Genomic DNA, 19,894 nt, shown 5'->3' on the forward strand with positions numbered 1-19,894 from the left:
TTTTTTATAACATGGTTTTCTAGTCAGATTATGTGTGTCTTGCTTGACTATATAACTAGTTATTAGTTATATTTTCCCAGCATATGTCTAAGTAACTACTCTAAACAAAACTTAATCTGATAAAAAAAAATACTTAATGCTTTTTGTGTTTACTGAAATTTAAATGTCGCATCTTCTTTCAATTTCTCACTTATTTTACTGAGATTTATACCTGGGCTGCTCAATCCATCCCTCTCAAATTTCGACAAACGATACTAGAGAATAAATTTCGGGGAGATCTCAGGCGTTGATAGTGGATCGAATGAGAAGTCCTATTAACTGTAATATTTTATTTGTCTTATATCTTGGCAACACTCCTAATAGAGTGAATAAAGAAAACTTGTATGATCAACTTTGATTAATTCGAGATCTTATATATAGCCTCTGCTAGCTGTGCACTGGCCTGATATTTAAATTGATTAGAGTTCCCTCCAACTACATACCAACAGTTTTCCTTTTCCCGAAGTGTGTTCACGGTTTAAAGTCAAAGTCATTTGGAGGAGGAATTTTAAAATAATTAAAGTAATTAGTGAAGCATTTCACTAGCTCCCGCGTGAGTTGTGACACCTCTAGGGCTGGCAAGTGGGCCGATCCCGGGGCCTAAACGGGCTAAGTGGGACGGGCCTGGTTCAAACGGACTTTTTCTAAGGACCGGTCCGGGGCCGGGACCGTTTGATCTCGGGCTAAATGGTCCCGGGCCGCGGGTTAAGTAGGCCCAATATATTTTATTTTAAAAAAAAAATAGATATTAGAGACAAAAGGATGTTAAAAAAAATATCTAAGACAATGCTTTGTAAATTTTATTATAGAATTATGACCTAAATTTTACTTTAACATCCTAAATTTTAATATTTAATATTTAATATCGAATATATATAGTATATAAGATGTATATATAGTATAGTATATATATTAAATATATATATAGTATATATATATATATATATATATATAAGCTATATTCGATAAGCTATATATACATCTTATATACTATATATAAGGTGTATATAGTATAGTATAGTATAGTATATATATATACATGTATGTATATATATATATATATAAGTTATATTCGATATGCTATATATACATCTTATATACTATATATAAGATGTATATATAGTATAGTATAGTATAGTATAGTATATATATTAAATGTATATATATATATATATATATATATATATATATATATATATATATATATATATATATATATATATATATATATATATATATATAAAAGCTATATTCGATAAGCTATATATACATCTTATATACTATATATATGATGTATTATATATATATAAAAGCTATATATACATCTATATACTATATATAAGATGTATATATAGTATAGTATAGTATAGTATATATATTAGTCTAAAGACAAAAGGATGTTAAAAATAATATCTAAGTCTAAAGACAAAAATATTGTAATATTCCTTGTAATTTTATTATAGCATTAAAAAATATGGCAATATCTTTCTTAGTCTTCATCCCCCTATGCAATGAGCACAACAAGGTGCTAATACCACCATTGAGAAGAAAAAGAAACTAATCAAGATGTGCCAAAATATAAGTTACATAAGACATACTAATTTTTGTTCATACAAGTTACATGGTATCTCTTACGAACTTCATAAATCTATCAAGGTCCGGAGGAATTTCCGTTGGTGGTGGCGGAAAAGTTGCTTGGTCATCGCCACTTTCGGGCGAAGCAATATCCTCCGCAAGTTCAGCTAGCATTTCTTCGTAAGCTTCGTCTTCATCTGGTTGTGATTCATCAAGTCCAAAAATTTTTCTTTCCGACCGGATCCAATCTCTGAAAAGTACTGATTTTTTCAAACTCTCCCTCATAGACGCTCTATAATCACCGAGTTGAAGTCTTGCTTGACTGAAAGCGCTCTCTGATGCCACTATTGAAGCTTGAATAGTTAAAATGTCTCGGGCTATCCTTGAAAGAACCGAAAAGTGTTTTTCTTTGTCCTTCCACAATTCCAAAAGATTAAAGGAACCGTCGGGATTCACTTCCTCAATTCCCTGCGAAAAATAAACTTCAAGCTCATTTAGTTGTGAAAAATCACTACTACTAGAACCTTGAGAACCCATAAACCCCGCCCAAGCACTAAGTGCTCTTACTCCCGCAGTTCTTTTAGATGATTTAGAATCAGAAGAAGAATGAGTTGGAACATTTGGTCTAGCATGATTTAATGCAACTTGATAAGTATTAAAAATAATTTGAGCATTTATTCTAATTGAGGCTATTATTTTCGAAAGTTGAGACAATTCCTCATCTTTAAGTGATAAACCATTATAAACAGTTTCATACTAAAAATGAGGACCTCCTAATTTCATACAAGGATTTAACAAAGGAGAAACACCATAAATAGGGGGAATAGGGAAAAAATATTTTTTAAACTTTTTTCTCATAGAATCAATAGCAAATTTATAAATTTTTCCATCCTCTGAAAAATGAGCAAACAAATTTGCAAGTTCTGCAATATAAACTAAACAGTTAGAAATAGTAGGATAATATTGCCCAGAAAATTCATTTGTAGCAATATGAAATTTTTCTAAAAATTCTACAAGTATTTTAACATTAGCCCAATCCCCATTTGTAAGGTGCTCATCATCATCACTTACATGTGCATTAAATATTGAGTTTATGGGGTTTCTATATTCATATACAACAACCAAACTTTCATACATGTAATTCCATCTAGTTGGATAAGGTTTAGGAGCCTTTCTTTCTCTTAGGCCAAATTCATCGCATCTTTTAAACTATTCTCTAAGTCTACTTCTACGGTTTGAATAAAAAAGCTAGTTAAGAGCCATTTTAACCTTTTTAATTTCAATATTTAAAATTCTCATATCATCACCCACAATTAAATGGTAAATATGACAAATACATCTAATATGAAAAATATCACTAAATGTAGGATTTAGCGTAGTGGTAAGTAAGGCTATAGCATTTGTGTTACTAGTAGCATTATCCATTGAAATTGATATTATTTTATCATTAATGCAAAAATATCTACAAATATCTGTAACTGTGCTAGTAATAAACTGCCCTGTGTGACGTGAATTAATTATTCTATAAGAAATAATGCGCTTTTGTATTATCCAATCCTCATCAATCCAATGACTGGTAACAGTAAGGTAATCACAGTCGTTACCACTTCTACCAATATCAGTTGTAATAGCAACACGATAATTTATATGAGTAAATAAATAGCGCAAATATTGTTCATATTCATGTTTATATTTATAAATATCGCTCTTTACGGTTGTGCGAGAAAAACCTTTATAAGTAGGATTAAAAAAAATTCTAATATAATGCACAAAGTTAAGATCAAAAGGAAAACTATAGGGTAAATACATAACATTTACCATTTTTGCCAATTCTTCCCGATCTTTTTTTGGATCATAATACAAAATACCATCGGTAACAGTGTTAATTCCCGGTTGAAATTGATTTGAACCGGTACTAGGGTCAACCTGACTAGGAGTAGGTAGACTTTTTCCCTCGGCCAAAGCTTTCAGACGAAGATATCTCACTTTATCTTGAGGGTGTTTTATTATGTGTCTAGCCAAAGTTCTCGTCCTCCCTCTCCCCCCTCCCCCCCCCCCCCCCCCGCGATCCAAAATATTTAAAAACTAACTCCGTGCCACAAGTTTTACACTTAACCTTATTTTTTGGAATTAGTTGAGTAAAAATGGCCAAACGGGAGATGTTTTCGTCCGTTTGTTAGGTTGTCTAGAAAAAGTAGGGGTAGTAACAGGAGTATTAAATGGGGCATCATTTGGATTAGCAGGGTTACCACTAGTTGGGTTAACATCAGGAGCAGGACTAGTTGGTGTATCATCATCCGGTTGAGTTTCATCAAAATCTATTTTCTCGTCATCATTTTCATCAATAGTTGGATTAGAATAAAGAATATTTATTAATTCATGGTCTAATTGTTCACCAGATCTAACATTATGGCAAAATTGACTTTCAGTAAATTGTAATAAACTATTATCGCTATCAAAAATAGCAGGTGTAGGACGTATATGGAGTTTGGTTCGGGGAGCCCGGGGCAGTGGGGGAGGAACAAGTTGAGCACTAGATTCGTCACTCTTGGATTTTCCCTTATTTTTACCAAATTTTTTTTTTAAGGAAGCCATCTTAATTAATAAAGTAATAGAAAATAAATAAAACAAATAAAATTATAATATTAAAACTTAAGAGTTGGAACGAGTTTACCGAATTGAAGAACAACTTGTTGGAAATTGATTATCGTTGAAGATTTCAATTCATCAATTTCACAATTGTTTCACAAATTGTAACAATAAAGTAAGCAATAGTAGCAATTATAGAAGAAAATTAGAGAGAGATTGTGATAGATTGATGATTTTGTAAGAAAAAATGAAAGAATGATGGGGTATTTATAGTTGAAAATAGGGAAAAAGTATAATTATAAAAAGTTTGGGATTAAAACAAAGTTGGGGGGTTAAATGGCTATTTTATAAATAGCCAACGGCTATTTTTGACAGCCCAACGGCTATATTTTTTTTAAAAAATAGCCGGTGAGACCGTTTGGCCCGCTAAGGAACCGGTCTGGTCTCGGGCCCTGGCGGGCTAAACGGCCCGGGCCTGACGGGCCCAAATCATAGGACCAGTTCACGAGACCGGCTCAGGCCCACTAAAATCGAGCCAAACGGTCCTGACCTGATCCCAATCCCGGGCCCGCACCGGCCCACTTGCCACCCACACCTCTTAATAAGAAATAATTGAGTCAATTGATTTGACATTTACCAAAACTCAATAACTTAAAGTGCGCATACAAGATTTGGATGCTTTAAATGGTATAAACACCTGCTTCCCTTACCTTTAATGACATTAACAATTTCAGCTTTGTCCTTACTCTATTAGCTAGATTTCAGGCAATCAATCGGCCGAAAGAAACTGTACCTTTGAAAAGGCATCATTTGATTCCAGAACAATACTATAGATCTAAACATATAATATGGTACTATACCAGTAGTAGCACTAATTAAACAGCCTAGTATTTAACTCCAGCATTGAGACAGTTAAAGTCGTAAAGTGACAAAAAATATTACAAAATGGACGAAAAGTAAATACAAGAAAAAGGAAAATGACTTAACGTCCGTTTCTAAGAGGACTGACGGCAGTTTCCTTGCATGGACTTGGCGGCACACTACTTCTTCCGGTAGCAACAAGGCGTTGCACCAGACCGCCGATTCTCTGTCCGTTAGTCTCCGTCAGTAACCGCTTACCGCCAAATGGCAATGACTCCACTCCTCTTTCTTCCAATGCTTCCTCAATTTTTGTTCCCACTTCTCCACTTGTGTAGCCGGTCGCCTGTGATCAACGAAAGTCCCGTTATCAACGCTGACACACGTCAAGCTTTTCAATCTGATATTTCTTCAGTAAAAAGTGAGAAAATGTACTAGAGTATAATATTTTCTCCAAAAATGCTTTAAATTATATTGCAATTAAAGCGAATTTTGACCAACACTTTTAATTACTCAATGTTTCGCATTTTGATGTAGAAAAACTTACAGTTTGTAATACTTTTTCTGTTTTGAATCATATTGACAGTATTATAATAGTCTCAACGAATTTAGCTTCAAAAGTAAGTCAAATTAACTCCTGACATAAACAAAATATGTAAAAGAAATTGGACGGAGTAAAATTTTAGAGATACCTGAACTCTAACGTAATCATTAGGATTCCAGCAGAAGGCGTTGCCGAGCATTTGGTCGACGGTTTCAGATACACCGTCGACGACAATTCCGACGACGGAAGATGGAGCGCAGTAGCCGTCGTTTCGCAGTTTCAAGTTTGTCGGTGAGCTTAATGGACCGTTACCTAGAGAGAGAACCAATAGGTCATCGACGCCGGTGACGGAAGGAAAATCTCGTTTGTTATGCAAAACATGAGTGACGGCTGCAGCGGCAGGGTTGTTCATGACAAGACCGCCATCAACGGCGAGGCACGAGGTTTTGCCGTCGACAGATTTAAGATTAAACGGCTTGAACATCGACGGATTTGCTGACGTGGCACGGCATACTTTCGATAGTTCGAAATCGAAACTGAGGGACTCGATAGCATCAGCTCGAGAGAAAACGAAGGGCGCAGAGCTGTTGAGGTCAAAGCAAGGAACAAGTAGAGGCTTACACGTGTCCCTCAACGTCAACACTTTGCCATCTTCTTTTCTAAACACTTCCTTCAACACTTTATCCATACTCTTCCCTGAAAACCTCCTCTTGCGGCGGAAAACGCCGACGTTCTTCACCTTAAACAGCCGCGACTGATTTTCCGTTACGAACTTGACGGCATCCTTCGCCGTGAATAACGGACGACCGTCGCCTCCATCAACAACAAGCATTGCGGCGAAAACCGCACCTACTCCAGTACCGGCGATAATGTCGAAGAAATCAGAAATTCGAACGTGAGGATCACCAGTTTTGGCACAGATCTGGTTTTCCAGATGGATCAATGCCGCACCGGAAACAATGCCGGTGGTTCCACCGCCGTCAATACTGAGAATCCGAGTCTTCTTCCCTTCATAATGATACAGCCATTTCTGCTCTAACTTCGAGAAGATTTCCAGCGTCATCTTACTGAACTCCATCACTGAACAGCGAAATAAGCAATGGAAGTAATTTACTGTACTGATGGATTATGCAACAGTTAATGGAAAATCCGTGAAACAGGAAAAAGGTCACGATATTCTTCGGAGAGGCATTTATGATGCGAAATTGCACTGTATATTCCTATTTTTTCTTATTTATTTCTTCGGACTGACAGAAATACAATCTGTGCAGTGTGCTCGCTCCACTGTCTGCTAAGTACAGAGAGAGAGAGTCACGGTGAGTGTGATGCAGAGTTAAAACAAGGGGAAAAGACACTCCAATACAGAGTTTGGTTATACGTTATATACAATACAAACCAAGTTTAGCACTTCCAAATTTTTCTACTGCTTCCACGTTTGCTTTTGACTGGTAGTAAATGTTTTATTTCTTTGTTTTTGTTAATTCTTTCGGAGGTCGGAGACCCGAACCACATTTTTGGACTCAAAGAACAAAAATATATGAAAAAAATATATAGTGATCAAAATATATATAGCGTCGTTTTAAAAGACGCTATACCTTAACGGGCCATTTGGCCAGTTAGGTATAGCGTCTTTTAAAACGACGTTATATATATAATATTTTTTTAAAAGACGTTATCTGTATTATTGTGGGCTCACAAATAATTCTTCTAGACTTAACTGACATAACAATAATTCAACTGGGTATAGCGTCTTAACCCTCCCCCCGGAATGGTTTTTGCCTTATATAAGGACGTTAAGAATTTTGTAAAAATCCATTCAGAATTACTCTAAGTGTTGTGAAATTTTTATTTGTTTAGTTGTTTTGCATTTTATCACAATGTCTGAAGAGTGAAAAATTAAGGTTTCATTATATTTGGGGGGAGGGGGGGGGAGGGAGGGAGAAGTTGTGGTGGTGAATAACTCATTAAGCTATAGTTTATCTCCATAGTCTCATATTAAGTTGCCACTTACAATGGAGTAGGATACATTGGTATCGTTGTTATGTAAAAAAATGAGTGTGAGTAAACGTTCTGTGATCTTATAATAACCAGAAGATATCCGTATTTTGTGACTCCGCAAGGGATTGCTTGTTATATTGAGTTTAACATCGAAGACGATGAAACTCTGAGAGATTTTTTGAGGACTCCGGATGAATACCGAGAATTTATTGTGATAAAAATATTGAAAATGTACGTCAAGGATCAAAACGTTCGCAATAATGTGGTTGCGCAAAGTAGGAAAATCCCTCAATCATCGGGTGGTTATTTTGGAGCAATTTTAGCCGAACAGGTTCCGGCTGAAAGAGTTTGGCCGGATCTAAACTTATCTCCATGGGCGAATGAGGAGCGAGAAAATAATTTCTCCCCTAGTATACATAATCCACAAAGCAGGGTGGTAAACTTCAATTTTCCTACTGTGTTATGATGTATATTTTTGTGTATTGTATTTGTATTAACACTCATATATTCCACAGGGGGTACCGACCAGATATGAATTTTACAAGTTATGAACCAACGGTCAGTTGGAATATGCCGAGTTTTAGTGTGTTGGATCATGGTGGTCCATCCAGGAGTCAGCATCAACAAGATAATGTGCATCATGGGATATCAACACATTATGATTTGTAAGTGAATATATAAAGTTATATGTATTGTTTGGACCAATTTGAGTAACTCATTATTTCTTTGGTTCTGCAGTGAAAACGAGCAACTTAATAGTCCTGTCCTTACTCAATTGCCTGAAGATGGCGTATTTAATCGGGATCTGGTAGATGCGCAGAGTCAGGAAGAGAATAGCGATTATGACAACAATGATGATGAGTCTGGAGATGACACATCCTTTCCTGACGAGGGTGATGTTGAGGAGGAAGAGAATGTCGAACCTGATTTGACGAGGGAGCATGCTCCACCTCCCGTTAGACTAAAAGTATACGAGTCCCACGTGTCATTTCATTCGAGGCATATTCCCTACCTTGATCATTTGCCAAGTATGCTGGATGTGGATGCCCTCGTTGTATGGCCTCCAAATGAACTATTGCGTAAAAACAGGAACCGTGAGTATATGCAACATACATGAATCCAGGACAAGTAAACTTAAATATAGAATTACATGCGCGTCCTCCAGCAAATCCAACAAATCCCTGCAATAGGGGAGATTATGTCGAGCCTCATACTCGCGTCCGTATCCCCGCCTATCAACCCACCTCCTAGCCAAAGGGAGAAACGATAGAGGTGGTGTATCCTGAGCTATGGGTGGTAGAGGTGGTTGAAACTGCAGGAACCGCTCCCAGGCCCAAACATAATATACAATTTGGATGTAAAATTTAAGGTATATTTTAATGATGTATGTTATAATGAAGAGAGTATTTAACTATGTTTTCACCTGAAACATAGACATAAATCCTGCAACATCTCACTGGGTGCTCATGAATGTCCGACACATCTGCCTGTACAAGTAGCCAAGAATAGCAGCACCCCAGCTGTACTGATGCAAATCATCTAGCCGCTCAAGATGATGAAAAAATCTCAAGCTGACTAGGTTTCCCGAAGTATTTGGGAACACTACGCCTCCAAACATAAGCAGCAGCAGCAACCTCGTGTACCGGTGAATATGAAGCTCCGGTGTATTATGAGTAATGTCATCATGTATGGCCTCCAAATGCAGCCGGACGGGCGTCAACGCAAGACGACTAGCCCCAACCAATACACCCTCCTCCTCTAGCCGGAAACCGGTGAGCCGTTGCAACGTCTCTAGGTACTGATCTCCCGTATAATCTCTCATGGCATGTAGCAAAGCAACAAGAAGTCCATTAACCGGCAGCCCATACAGAACCTCCATGTCCTGCAGCGTGATAGTGGCCTCGCCAATAGGCAAATGGAATGTGTGTGTCTCTGGTTGCCACCGCTCTATCAAAGCCGTGATCAACGACCAATCCAGCTGCAGCCGACCGATCTCAATGATCCTATAAAAATCCGTATTCTGCAGGCGTCTGACTATATGGGGAAGGAGCTGGCGGGTCTTAAAAAAGTCCCACATATCGTCTACTCTCCTAGAACGTAAAGTCTGGGCCAATAACTGCTCCTCCCATATGTAGGAAGACCTATGCTCGGCCTGTAGCAATAGTAGCTCTAGGGAGGCAGGTCCGAGATGCAAAGGTGGAACTTCCATGACGACTACTGTAAATTGAACAAAATTAATTATATTATTTTTCTTTTCCATTGCTTAAATATATTACAATACCTTGAATATTAAATTTTATTCGATATTTTTACTATATTGTTAATTAAGTTGATACATTTTCAATATTATAATTTTATATTTTATATGTTACTTTAATATGTTAGTTTTATTATTTTATATGTTTGTTAGTTATCACCTATTTTTTTACTATACATGATTTAATTATTAAATATTCACATTTTGGTTCCGGACACAATATTTGAGGCCAGTAGCACCAATGTATCCTGAATTCTTATGTTCATGATGCGAAATTTTTTTTAATTCTCATGATATTTTCTTACGATCGTTGTCTAGAATTGGACAGAGTTTGTGTTTGAATTATCAGCTATTTTGACGTATTTTTGGGTATAATAGATACTTAAATGATTAATTTCAATAACTACAAGGATACTACGCTAAAGAGCACTATATTTTACTACGCTAAAAGGGCACTACATTACAAATACAAGCACTACATTAGGCCACAAGATACCACTACAAAAAACTAAAGTAACAATTTATCTAGTTTACTAATCTTTTAGCAAATAATAATCTAAACCGAATAAAAATAACAAATCAATTTAATCACAAAACAATCACGAAAATACATATACCACAGTAAAAAGTAACTAATTAATTATTTTTTTTTAATAACTAATAACAATTTCTCTATTTTACGAATTTTTAGAGCACACTAAAACTATAGTCCGGAGAAAAAACAACAAATTAGTTAAATCGCAAAACAATTGTAAAATAACATAGAGCACATAAAAAATAACTAATATGCATTTTTATACAAGTTTTAACAAAAACTAAGTCGGAATACCTCGATTTAAGATTTTTAGAAAGTCAAAAATTTTGTGATTTGGAGCCGAAACAAGCAACAATGTTCGAGATAACGCCTTAGCTAGCACGTGAGACCGAGAATCTTTACTTTTCTAGGACGGGTGGGCTCTACACAATTTTTTTTGATTAAAACTGGGGGGGGGGGGGGAGCGTTTTGATTTTTTTTTTTTGGGAGGGGGGGGGGGGGGGGGGGGGGTTCTATTTTGGGGGAAGGGAAGGAGACGATATATTTATATGTATAGCGTCTTTTGTTAAGACGTTATATATATAGCGTTTTAACGAAAGACGCTATAGTTTCCCGCTTAAATTAATTCACATATAACGTCTTTGTGAAAAACACTATACTTAACTGGCCAAATGGCCGTTAAGGTATAGCGTCTTTTAAAAAGACGCTATATATATTATTGTCACTGTATTTTTTTCATATATTTTTGTTCTTTGAATCCAAAAGAATCACATTTTGGTTTCGGACTCTTGGAGACCTAGCCATAGAGGCATTTGTCCGTAGAGCTTACCTACTAGTACTATACTTCAAATGACATTATTTTAGCGGTAAAATTAAGGTTAAAATATATATATTAAATTAATTATGATTAAGTCATACTAATAAGTTATATATAACATAATTTTGTATTTACTGATTATATAAATATAGGGTATGATTAAATGATTTTCGATATGCACACATCTTCAACTGGATCATACATATAGAAGATGATAAAAAAATATAAGCGTAAAATTATTTGTATCTATTCTAATATTTGGTGTACTTCTTTTTTGGGGCATCAGTACTAAGTATAATAATAACAATAATAAATTTACTATAATCATATAGTGGAGTCTATGAAGAATTAAGTGTATTAAGCGGAGAGATGAAAATATTAGTTGATGGTTTCCATGAGGTGCTTGTATTTCCTGGAAATAAAAAACAATCAAGATCACGTGTTTCCGCGGAGGAGGATGCACGTCCAAAAGACGTGCTTTCATAGGATTCCGGGTAGTGACAGAGCCTTTCATTATTTTAAGTGTTTCTAACATTTGTTTATTTGTTTGACCTTTATACTTTTCTTAGTGCATAGCTATTGCAATTAATACGTGCTATAGCATTAACACGAACTGGCAGAACATTTTACGGACAGTAGAAATTAAAGAAGAATAATAGTATGGTTTTCTTAGATTTAAATTTTATGGGTTTAATTTTAAAAAAATTTAACATTAAACTTATAATACTGTTAAAATTATGAATTTAAATTTAACTCTTTTAATTTATCTCTTTATATATACCTAAATATATTTATGTAATATCTTTATCATATTAATTATACATCTTAACTTTGGCGTATAATTTTGATAAATTAATTTTCGTGCATTTATTATTTTTATGTAAAATTGTAAGTTAATTTTATTATAAGTTATAATTGTACAAAAAATATATAATCATCTCAAAAAATGAATGGTGCAAATATAGGGAAAAGAATATGATATGATTTATTATTTAGCTAACGGTATATATCCAAAATGGTCAACCCTTGTGCAAACTATTCGTGACCCACGTTCGCCATAGAAGAAATAAATATTTCGCGATGAAATAAAAATCATGTCGATAAAATGTTAAACATGCATTCGGAGTTTTGCAAGCTCGTTTTGTAATTGTTGTAGGACCATCATATTTTGAACAAAAGAAGTGATACATGATATAATAACTACATGTATTATACTGCACAACATGATAATCGAGGATGAGCGTGATCTTAATGCACCAATTCAAGATGATTGGGAATATCCACCTCCAACGGTAGAAATAGTAGTAGATGAAAATTACCGATTTGAACAATATTTAGCTCGACACAAAAGAATTAAAGACAAAGATGCTCATTTTGCACTTCGTAATGCATTAGTAAATCATTTATGGGAGCATGCTAGAGGTGGAAGTTGAATATTTATGTAGTATTTAATCTAAATTTTACCATAATGTAATATGTATTTAATTATTTTGTATCTCAATGATATTACTTTTTATTTGAATTATCCGTTAATATATATAATCTATAATATTTTCTTGCAAATTATATTATTTACAAATTTATGATATAAAATAATTTTATATTAAATGGTTATATAAGAAAGGAATATAAATTATATGTGATAAAATATGTAAAAAAGAAAAAAAGATAGAATTTTTTTAATAGATATAAGAAAATAAAATTTAAATAAAATATAATAATATAATATTAAAGAGAGAGAAAAATATAAAATAAAATATTCGTTTTTGGAGTAAAAAATAGAGTAATGATTAGAATAACTTTACTCTATTTTGGAGGAGAAAATGGAGACAAGGATTGGAGATGACGTGAAGTCTGTAATGTTTTGGCCACTAATTATCTTATTGGGATTATTTCAGTATTTGGAGTGACAAAAAGAGTTTAATTATGGTTAGCTAACTATAAATAAAAGGTTGAAAAAAAAACTATAAATAAAAGAGAACAAGACAAAAGTGAGAAATTATTAAGATTTGAAGTGCATCAATTGACCTTGTTTAGACCAGATTGCCCTAAACAGAGACGTGCTAACAAGTTAAATGAAAATTTTCTGCACTTCCCCCTGCCCTGATTGTTAAATTGTTGTAGCCCTAGTATCTTCTCTACTCCCAAAAATATTTCATCATTTATTTCTTTTAATATGGACAATTTTATATCTTATTAATCTTTGTTTGAGAAGTGCATGAATTTTAACGTTTTAATTTAAGGTTATGGTCTTCTCTCATTTCCGTTTACTCTTTCTAACTAGGGGTGTTCAAAACCGAACCGAATTCGAAAACCGAACCGAAACCGAAGCTTAATGGCTTATTGGTATCGGTTTAACGGTTTAACGGACGGGGAACAGATTGAATTTTTTTTATTAACGGCTTATCGGTTTGGGGGCGGATTATTCAATTTTCTTAACGGATAATCCGTTAACCCATTAAGAATATATATATATATATATATATATATATATATTAAATAATCAAAAATCCTTCTTCCACTTCTAGTACTCTATCTATTACTAATTTACTATTAGACATTTAGTTATAATTTACTATTCCAGTTAGTTACTATTAGATAATTTTGATGTCATGTGTTATACCCAGTGTTCTCTTCTATTTCTTCTGATAGTTATAAGTTGTTAATAGGTTCATCCCCAGAGATGATTCTACTGGGAAATAAGCTAGAATGTAGCTCTATATTTCTTCTATTTAGCTCTCTTCTTAGGTGCCATATTCTATAGACTGGAATGTAGTCTGCTGAGCATAGAAATTTTATTTTGAGTTACATCAATCAGCAAACAATCCGATAAACCGCCCGATAAGAGCTAAACCGATACCAATCCGTCCGATATCTTATCGGGTGGCTAGCGGATTAATACATTTAAAAGCCGATAACCGATAAGCCAAATCGTTAAGAGCAAATAACCGCCCAATCCGTCCGATAAGCGGCCCTATTTCTAACAGCTTTCCCTTGTTTTAGAACTTCGTTTTGAGCCAATTTTATGTGGGTTCAATTATCTGATAAGTAATGCCATCCCAATTTGTCCTTCTCCTCTCTATGTGATATAGCTATAAATAACCCAAAAATTAAGGGGTCGTTTGGTATGAGGTATAAGTATAAATAATGTTGGGATAAAAATTTAATACTACCTTAATACTTTATTTGGTTAGCAAACCTGAGATAAGTTATCCCGGAAATAAAATTAACATCGGGATAACTTATACCTTGTAGGGGGTGAGGTAATTAGTGTCGGAATAACTTATACCTTCTTCTTAAAAATTATGCAAATATTATTTTTAATACAATATCCGAATAAAAAATAATCTTATCATAACTTATCCCAGCATAACCTATATTCAAACCAATCCACCCCTAAGAAAGTTATTTTAACGTCAGAGATAAATAATTATGTTGTGTCAGTGGAGCACTACTGCACTAGTCAGCACCAGTCCAGTTAAAAGATAATGGATTATTAGAAAAAAACCACATGCGATAAGCTCTGTCAATGTTATAACAACTAACAAGGCTTACTTTTTTACACATTTTAATGCTAGTTTCTATCGGCTTAACCTATACATCTGTGGATAATAATGTCCTTGTATGTGTAAAGTTTTGATTGATTTCTTGTATAAGTAAGATATTATATTTATTTTCCTTCTTTTGTACTTAAAATATTTTGTATCCGTAAAATTCGACCCGTATAGGATTTTCTTTTCTGTTTCCTTCTCAGTTTTATGTTTTTCTAGTTTTAAGCTAAAGCCATGTATCTGTATTGACCTTTGTAAATTGGAGAGGAATAATACAAACCAAAAATATTCTTGATTCTTGAATACCATTATCTTTAATACTCACAACCAACACCTCCCACCCCCTTCCTCGAACTTTGCATCCCCCCTCCCCCCCTTTCCTTGAACTTTGTCTCCTTCCTAATCCTATCCTTAAGGGTCCTTTAGTTCGATGAATAAACAAAAATAATTCTGAGATAAAAATTTAAAATCGCTTTATTTCTTGTTTGGTTACTTACTTCGATTCGGGGTAAATTAGTATTGGGATAATTTATACTTACCAGATGGTGGAACTTGTTTGGTTTCTCCTTTTCCTTGTTAAAGATTTTTGAAGGAAAAGAAATTTGAAGTCCAGGAACAGTTTCTATCTTAAGAACACTTGTTTTTCAATTGATGTTTATCATGTATAGTTAGGTGATGTCTGGTTTTTCATGCGTGCTATAATTAATTAGAAGAAGCGCTAGTGTCAACTGTTATAGTGATTACGAATCATCATGTAACTACCTAATTTATGAAAGCTTTGTTTTTCTTAGACATCACTAATTGCGTGTGACCAAATTTTACTACGAGGCATATATACAGGGGACTGCATAATTATATTAATATTTTTGTTTCTTCACAATCAAGTATGTACATAAAAAACAATTCAGTTTTTTTTCATTTCTCAAAGAGTACCTTTTATTCCGTAAATTATGTTCTATAGAGATTCCTAAGATGAACAAGTTTCGTGGTGAAAATTTGATAAAAAATTAGGACGCATGCTTTACTTCGAGTATTGCTTAACTATTAATCATATATCATGTAACATTTCACTTTCATTGCGTAACAAATCCTCAAATTTCTTAAAGCAGATGCATGTTGTTGACGTCATAAAATTAGCAATTAATCATCAATTATAGTAAAGGATATATATATAACCTAACAAGAAAAAAAAAAGTAAAGTTTTATATGAAGAATTAAATCTTACAGAATTGATGAAAAAGGAGCTATTAATTATCAAACGTATTTGGTTTTCTGTAAGAAAACAATGGCCAATTTATTACGTATCTAGTTATAGGAGGATATGATTTTTGATCTCTCAACAATGGTGTTTAAATAAATACCTTTTCAAGAACTTTTTAAATCAGAAAGTGCAGACAATAGAGCTCAAAGTCATTAGCCTCAATCTTAACTGTTAAGTATGATTTTCTTTTAAATTATCTAAAATTGTCTTAAAAGGTACTTTGCGATCCATATTTTACATTAAAAATACCCACTTACTGGAAAATCAATGTGCTTGGACCTACATTCATTTAAAAGGAAAGTCTAATGAGGGAATAGCTCTTTAGGCTTTCACGGTGGGGATAAGACATAAGACCCAACTTTAGGCTAGTTCACAAAACTGTGACTTTGGATTAAATTTGTACTTCGGTACCTCTGGTAGGAGAGAAATCAAGAGCGCCACACGAGGAACTAAGATTATTTAAGTCCAACAATTACAAATTTACAATGATTTCTGGGAATAAGATGCATACAACTGTGTCTATTTACCACAGTTAATATGACACCGTGAAATTTACCTAATTGAGAGACCACTAATTCCTAATTCCTGACACCACTGTTTGTTTTGAAGTATCTAACTTAAAAACGGATGCATAATCTAAACTTAATGCATTCAACTTATAAACAATAGTAGCACGCAACTTATTACAGTTTTGAAATTATTGATTGAAAATTAAATATTTGTTAAGTTGGTAATTTATTCAAATAGTTTCTATGCTTCGTCTGAAAAAATGGATTCAATTAAATTCATTGTACCTATGCTACATCCGTCTTGATCAATAGGCTGTGCCGACAAGGATGATATTGCTCTAATGGAAGCAATGCACGAAATTGTTTTCAGATGTAGATGGGCTTGGACTCATAAGCTATCTTATATTGGGCCGAAAAATAGAATAGTTCGTTTCTGTCTGAACAATGACTAGTATGGTCAATTATTAGTCATGAATTTTCCAATTAATGACTCATACTCTTTGTCTAAATAAGCGGGTTTACATTTTGAATATGATTCTATGAAAAATTGGACAAAAATAAAAATAGCCAGATTTATAATTGGTAATTGAAAAATAGCCACAGTTTCAAAAGTAATTGAAATCTAGCTACTTTTTCATGTAAAGATAAAATCTGAACAAAACCACCTTTAAAAATCCGAAAACATTTCAGCATAATATGCTCTACTTCGAATTTTTTACATATGAGATTCCAGCATAATGTGCTGGAGTTCCAACATAATATGCTGGAAGTTTATACGCATGAGCTCCATAATCCAGCATATTAGTCTGGAACTTTCCGTGTTTCAGCAAAATAGTGGCTATTTTGTAATGACTTTGCAAATGCAAGCTATTTTTCAATTACCGGTCCGAAAACTGACTAGCACGTGCTATTCTCACCGAAAAATTTGGAGCGATTGTCGTTTAGACTTGTTAGAAATAGTCTAAGGAGTTTGCTTACAAATTTGGAAGTCACTTAATGGAGATTTGGACTGGTATTGAACAAGAATTGCAACTGAAAATCATAGAAGAAGTTCGTCTATAGACGCTTATATACTTTGATATTATACTAGTCTTAGCGGTACACGCGATGCGCGTGTATCTCGTGTCATAAATAATTCTTTTTTTTAAAAATGATATAAATGCAATTACAAATGTATTGTGAGTTATAATAAAAATTAAAAAGGGAAGTATAAATTCTTAAAAATGATTAATATTGAATATGTTTCTGCTAATTCTAAAACGAAAAAACTATTGTCCCACATAGGTTCTCATATGCTTTATTGAAATATCGACACGTGGGTTTTATACATGATTTCGAAGTTCAAACAGAGTAAGCACGCTGTGTTAACTTTTATTAATATTTCTCAATGGTATTTTAGATATTTACACTTCTTTTTAAGAAATAACTTAAAAAGGTAAATTTATGATGTATCAAGCTTGCGCAGTTTAAGAAGATGAAACAACAAAGAGGATCAAGACAGTTATAAGGTAGCTATGGTTATGCTTTAATTTTTACCTATTATTCATTATAAAATAATTTTATTGTTTTGTATGTATAATCTATATTATTATAAAAGCATGAATACAATGTCAGTTTACAAAAATAACCTTATAATATTAAGCATAATAACCTTATAATAAAAAAAAATAATCGAAATTCTAGATATTAGCCTAATAATCCTACTAGTTTTAGGACATAATACTACACGTTAGAAATCCTATATGATTACCTTTAGAAATCCTATTAGTGTAATTACTTTCGGGTATAGACATATAATATTTACATGTTAGCATGTATACCTAATATCTTTAGGAACACGTTATGTTTCCTTTTAATATAATTACTTTCGGGGTAGAGACATATTTTTAGTCATGTAATCCTATTACTTGTAGGATATACTTCTTAAAAATTTCTATTACTAATTTAATTTGAAAGCGTATTATAATATCCTATTACTAATATAATTCGAGAATGTATTATGTTGTCCAAATCCATTTAGAAAAAGGAGAGCATATGTTATTATAAAAGCACAAATACAATATTAATATACCAAAATAGCCCTGAAATATTAAATGGAAGAACTCATAAGTAAAGGACATAAATGCAATAACCTATTTTTTGGACTAATTTGAGAATATATTATATTATTCAAATCCATTTAGAAAAAGGAGAGCCTGTATTATTTTAAAAGCACAAATACAATATTAACAGACCAAAATAGCCCTAAAATATTAAATGGAAGAACTCATAGGAAAATGACGTGACTGCAATAACCTATTTTTTGGACTACAATACTTTATATGCTAATTTTTAATATTTAAAAATTTAAAATTAATAAAATTTTGTCTATTAAATTCTTATTAAAAATATGCAGGAAGGTTTAATAAAATTAATTTCATAAGAATCCTCCGTACTTACAATACATTACAACTCCATAATGTTCAATACCAAGAAAAAATAAAATTAATATTAAATAGACTGCATAAACAGTTGAAATTGAGGAACAAAAAATATCCTCACGATAATATATTTTTATATTATATTTAAACTATTTTCTACTTAAATAATAATTTTTTAATCAATTTTTTGTGTAATACTGAAAAATACACTATTATTAAACAACAACTAAGAAAATATTTAAGAATATAAATGTGTGAGAAAGAGAGAAAAAATGATTGGTAAGAGTAAAGAAAAAAAATGATTGGTAAGAGTCAATACCACTAATGATTCTACAAACTTAAACATCTAAAAGTGAAATGTCATATCAATCCTTTACTCTTTGAAAATAAAATTTATGGCGGAAAAAATTATAATTAAGATTAAAAATTCAAAACAAGAGATGAAACTAATATTAAGATCTGAATCAATATAGAATAAATTATTTTTTTATGTTAAAACCAAATAATTAAATCTTTTAATTAAATTTTTAGCAAGAGAATCCAATTCAATTATTTTTTAAATTCATCGTATGAGTAAAATTCTTATTCAAGTTTAAAAAAAAATTTAGTATACATAAATTTATTCCATAAAAAGAGCGTTAGAGATTAAAAAAATTAGAACACAAAGTAAAAAGGTTATTATATTATTAAGAATCAAAATAATATACAAGTGTCTGAGGAAGCACAATCAAAACTAAATCCTAAGCAAGAACAAGCTTTCAAGACTATATTATAAAGAGTCGACCTGGTATAGCGGGATTATTCTTTGTAGATGCCTCCGGCGGAATCAAATAATATTTCTATGTCATGCATTACTTGCAAACATCGTATCAAGGGGCATGATATTGTTAGCAATAATAGCAAGTGGTGTACCAACAACGATTTTATTGTGAGGCCACTCA

General features: G+C 32.9%; 2 protein-coding genes across 2 annotated transcripts; both read right to left on the minus strand.

Annotated features, from left to right (window-relative positions):
- Positions 1-4,997: 4,997 nt before the first annotated feature.
- On the minus strand, positions 4,998-6,966 carry LOC104089046 (probable inactive patatin-like protein 9). The gene is made up of 2 exons (XM_009593860.3): positions 5,754-6,966; positions 4,998-5,407 (listed from the first exon to the last, which is right to left on the minus strand). Exons 1-2 carry the CDS (start codon positions 6,681-6,683, stop codon positions 5,186-5,188), a joined length of 1,152 nt encoding a protein of 383 aa, XP_009592155.1. The 5' UTR covers positions 6,684-6,966; the 3' UTR covers positions 4,998-5,185.
- A 2,090-nt stretch (positions 6,967-9,056) lies between these two features.
- On the minus strand, positions 9,057-9,863 carry LOC138907873 (serine/threonine-protein phosphatase 7 long form homolog). The gene has a single exon (XM_070198494.1). The coding sequence runs from the start codon at positions 9,861-9,863 to the stop codon at positions 9,057-9,059; it is 807 nt and encodes a 268-aa protein (XP_070054595.1).
- Between the last annotated feature and the right edge of the window lie 10,031 nt (positions 9,864-19,894).

The sequence above is a fragment of the Nicotiana tomentosiformis genome, chromosome 1 (assembly GCF_000390325.3).
Source record: "Nicotiana tomentosiformis chromosome 1, ASM39032v3, whole genome shotgun sequence".
In the NCBI taxonomy this organism is placed as follows: domain Eukaryota; kingdom Viridiplantae; phylum Streptophyta; class Magnoliopsida; order Solanales; family Solanaceae; genus Nicotiana; species Nicotiana tomentosiformis.

Excerpts from the sequence above, each read along its gene's own strand:
- LOC104089046 (XM_009593860.3), bottom strand. The coding sequence starts at position 6,683 with ATGGAGTTCAGTAAGATGACGCTGGAAATCTTCTCGAAGTTAGAGCAG. Across the intron at positions 5,408-5,753 it reads ATGATTACGTTAGAGTTCAG|GCGACCGGCTACACAAGTGG; the intron begins GTATCTCTAAAA and ends CGTTGATCACAG.
- LOC138907873 (XM_070198494.1), bottom strand. The coding sequence starts at position 9,863 with ATGGAAAAGAAAAATAATATAATTAATTTTGTTCAATTTACAGTAGTC.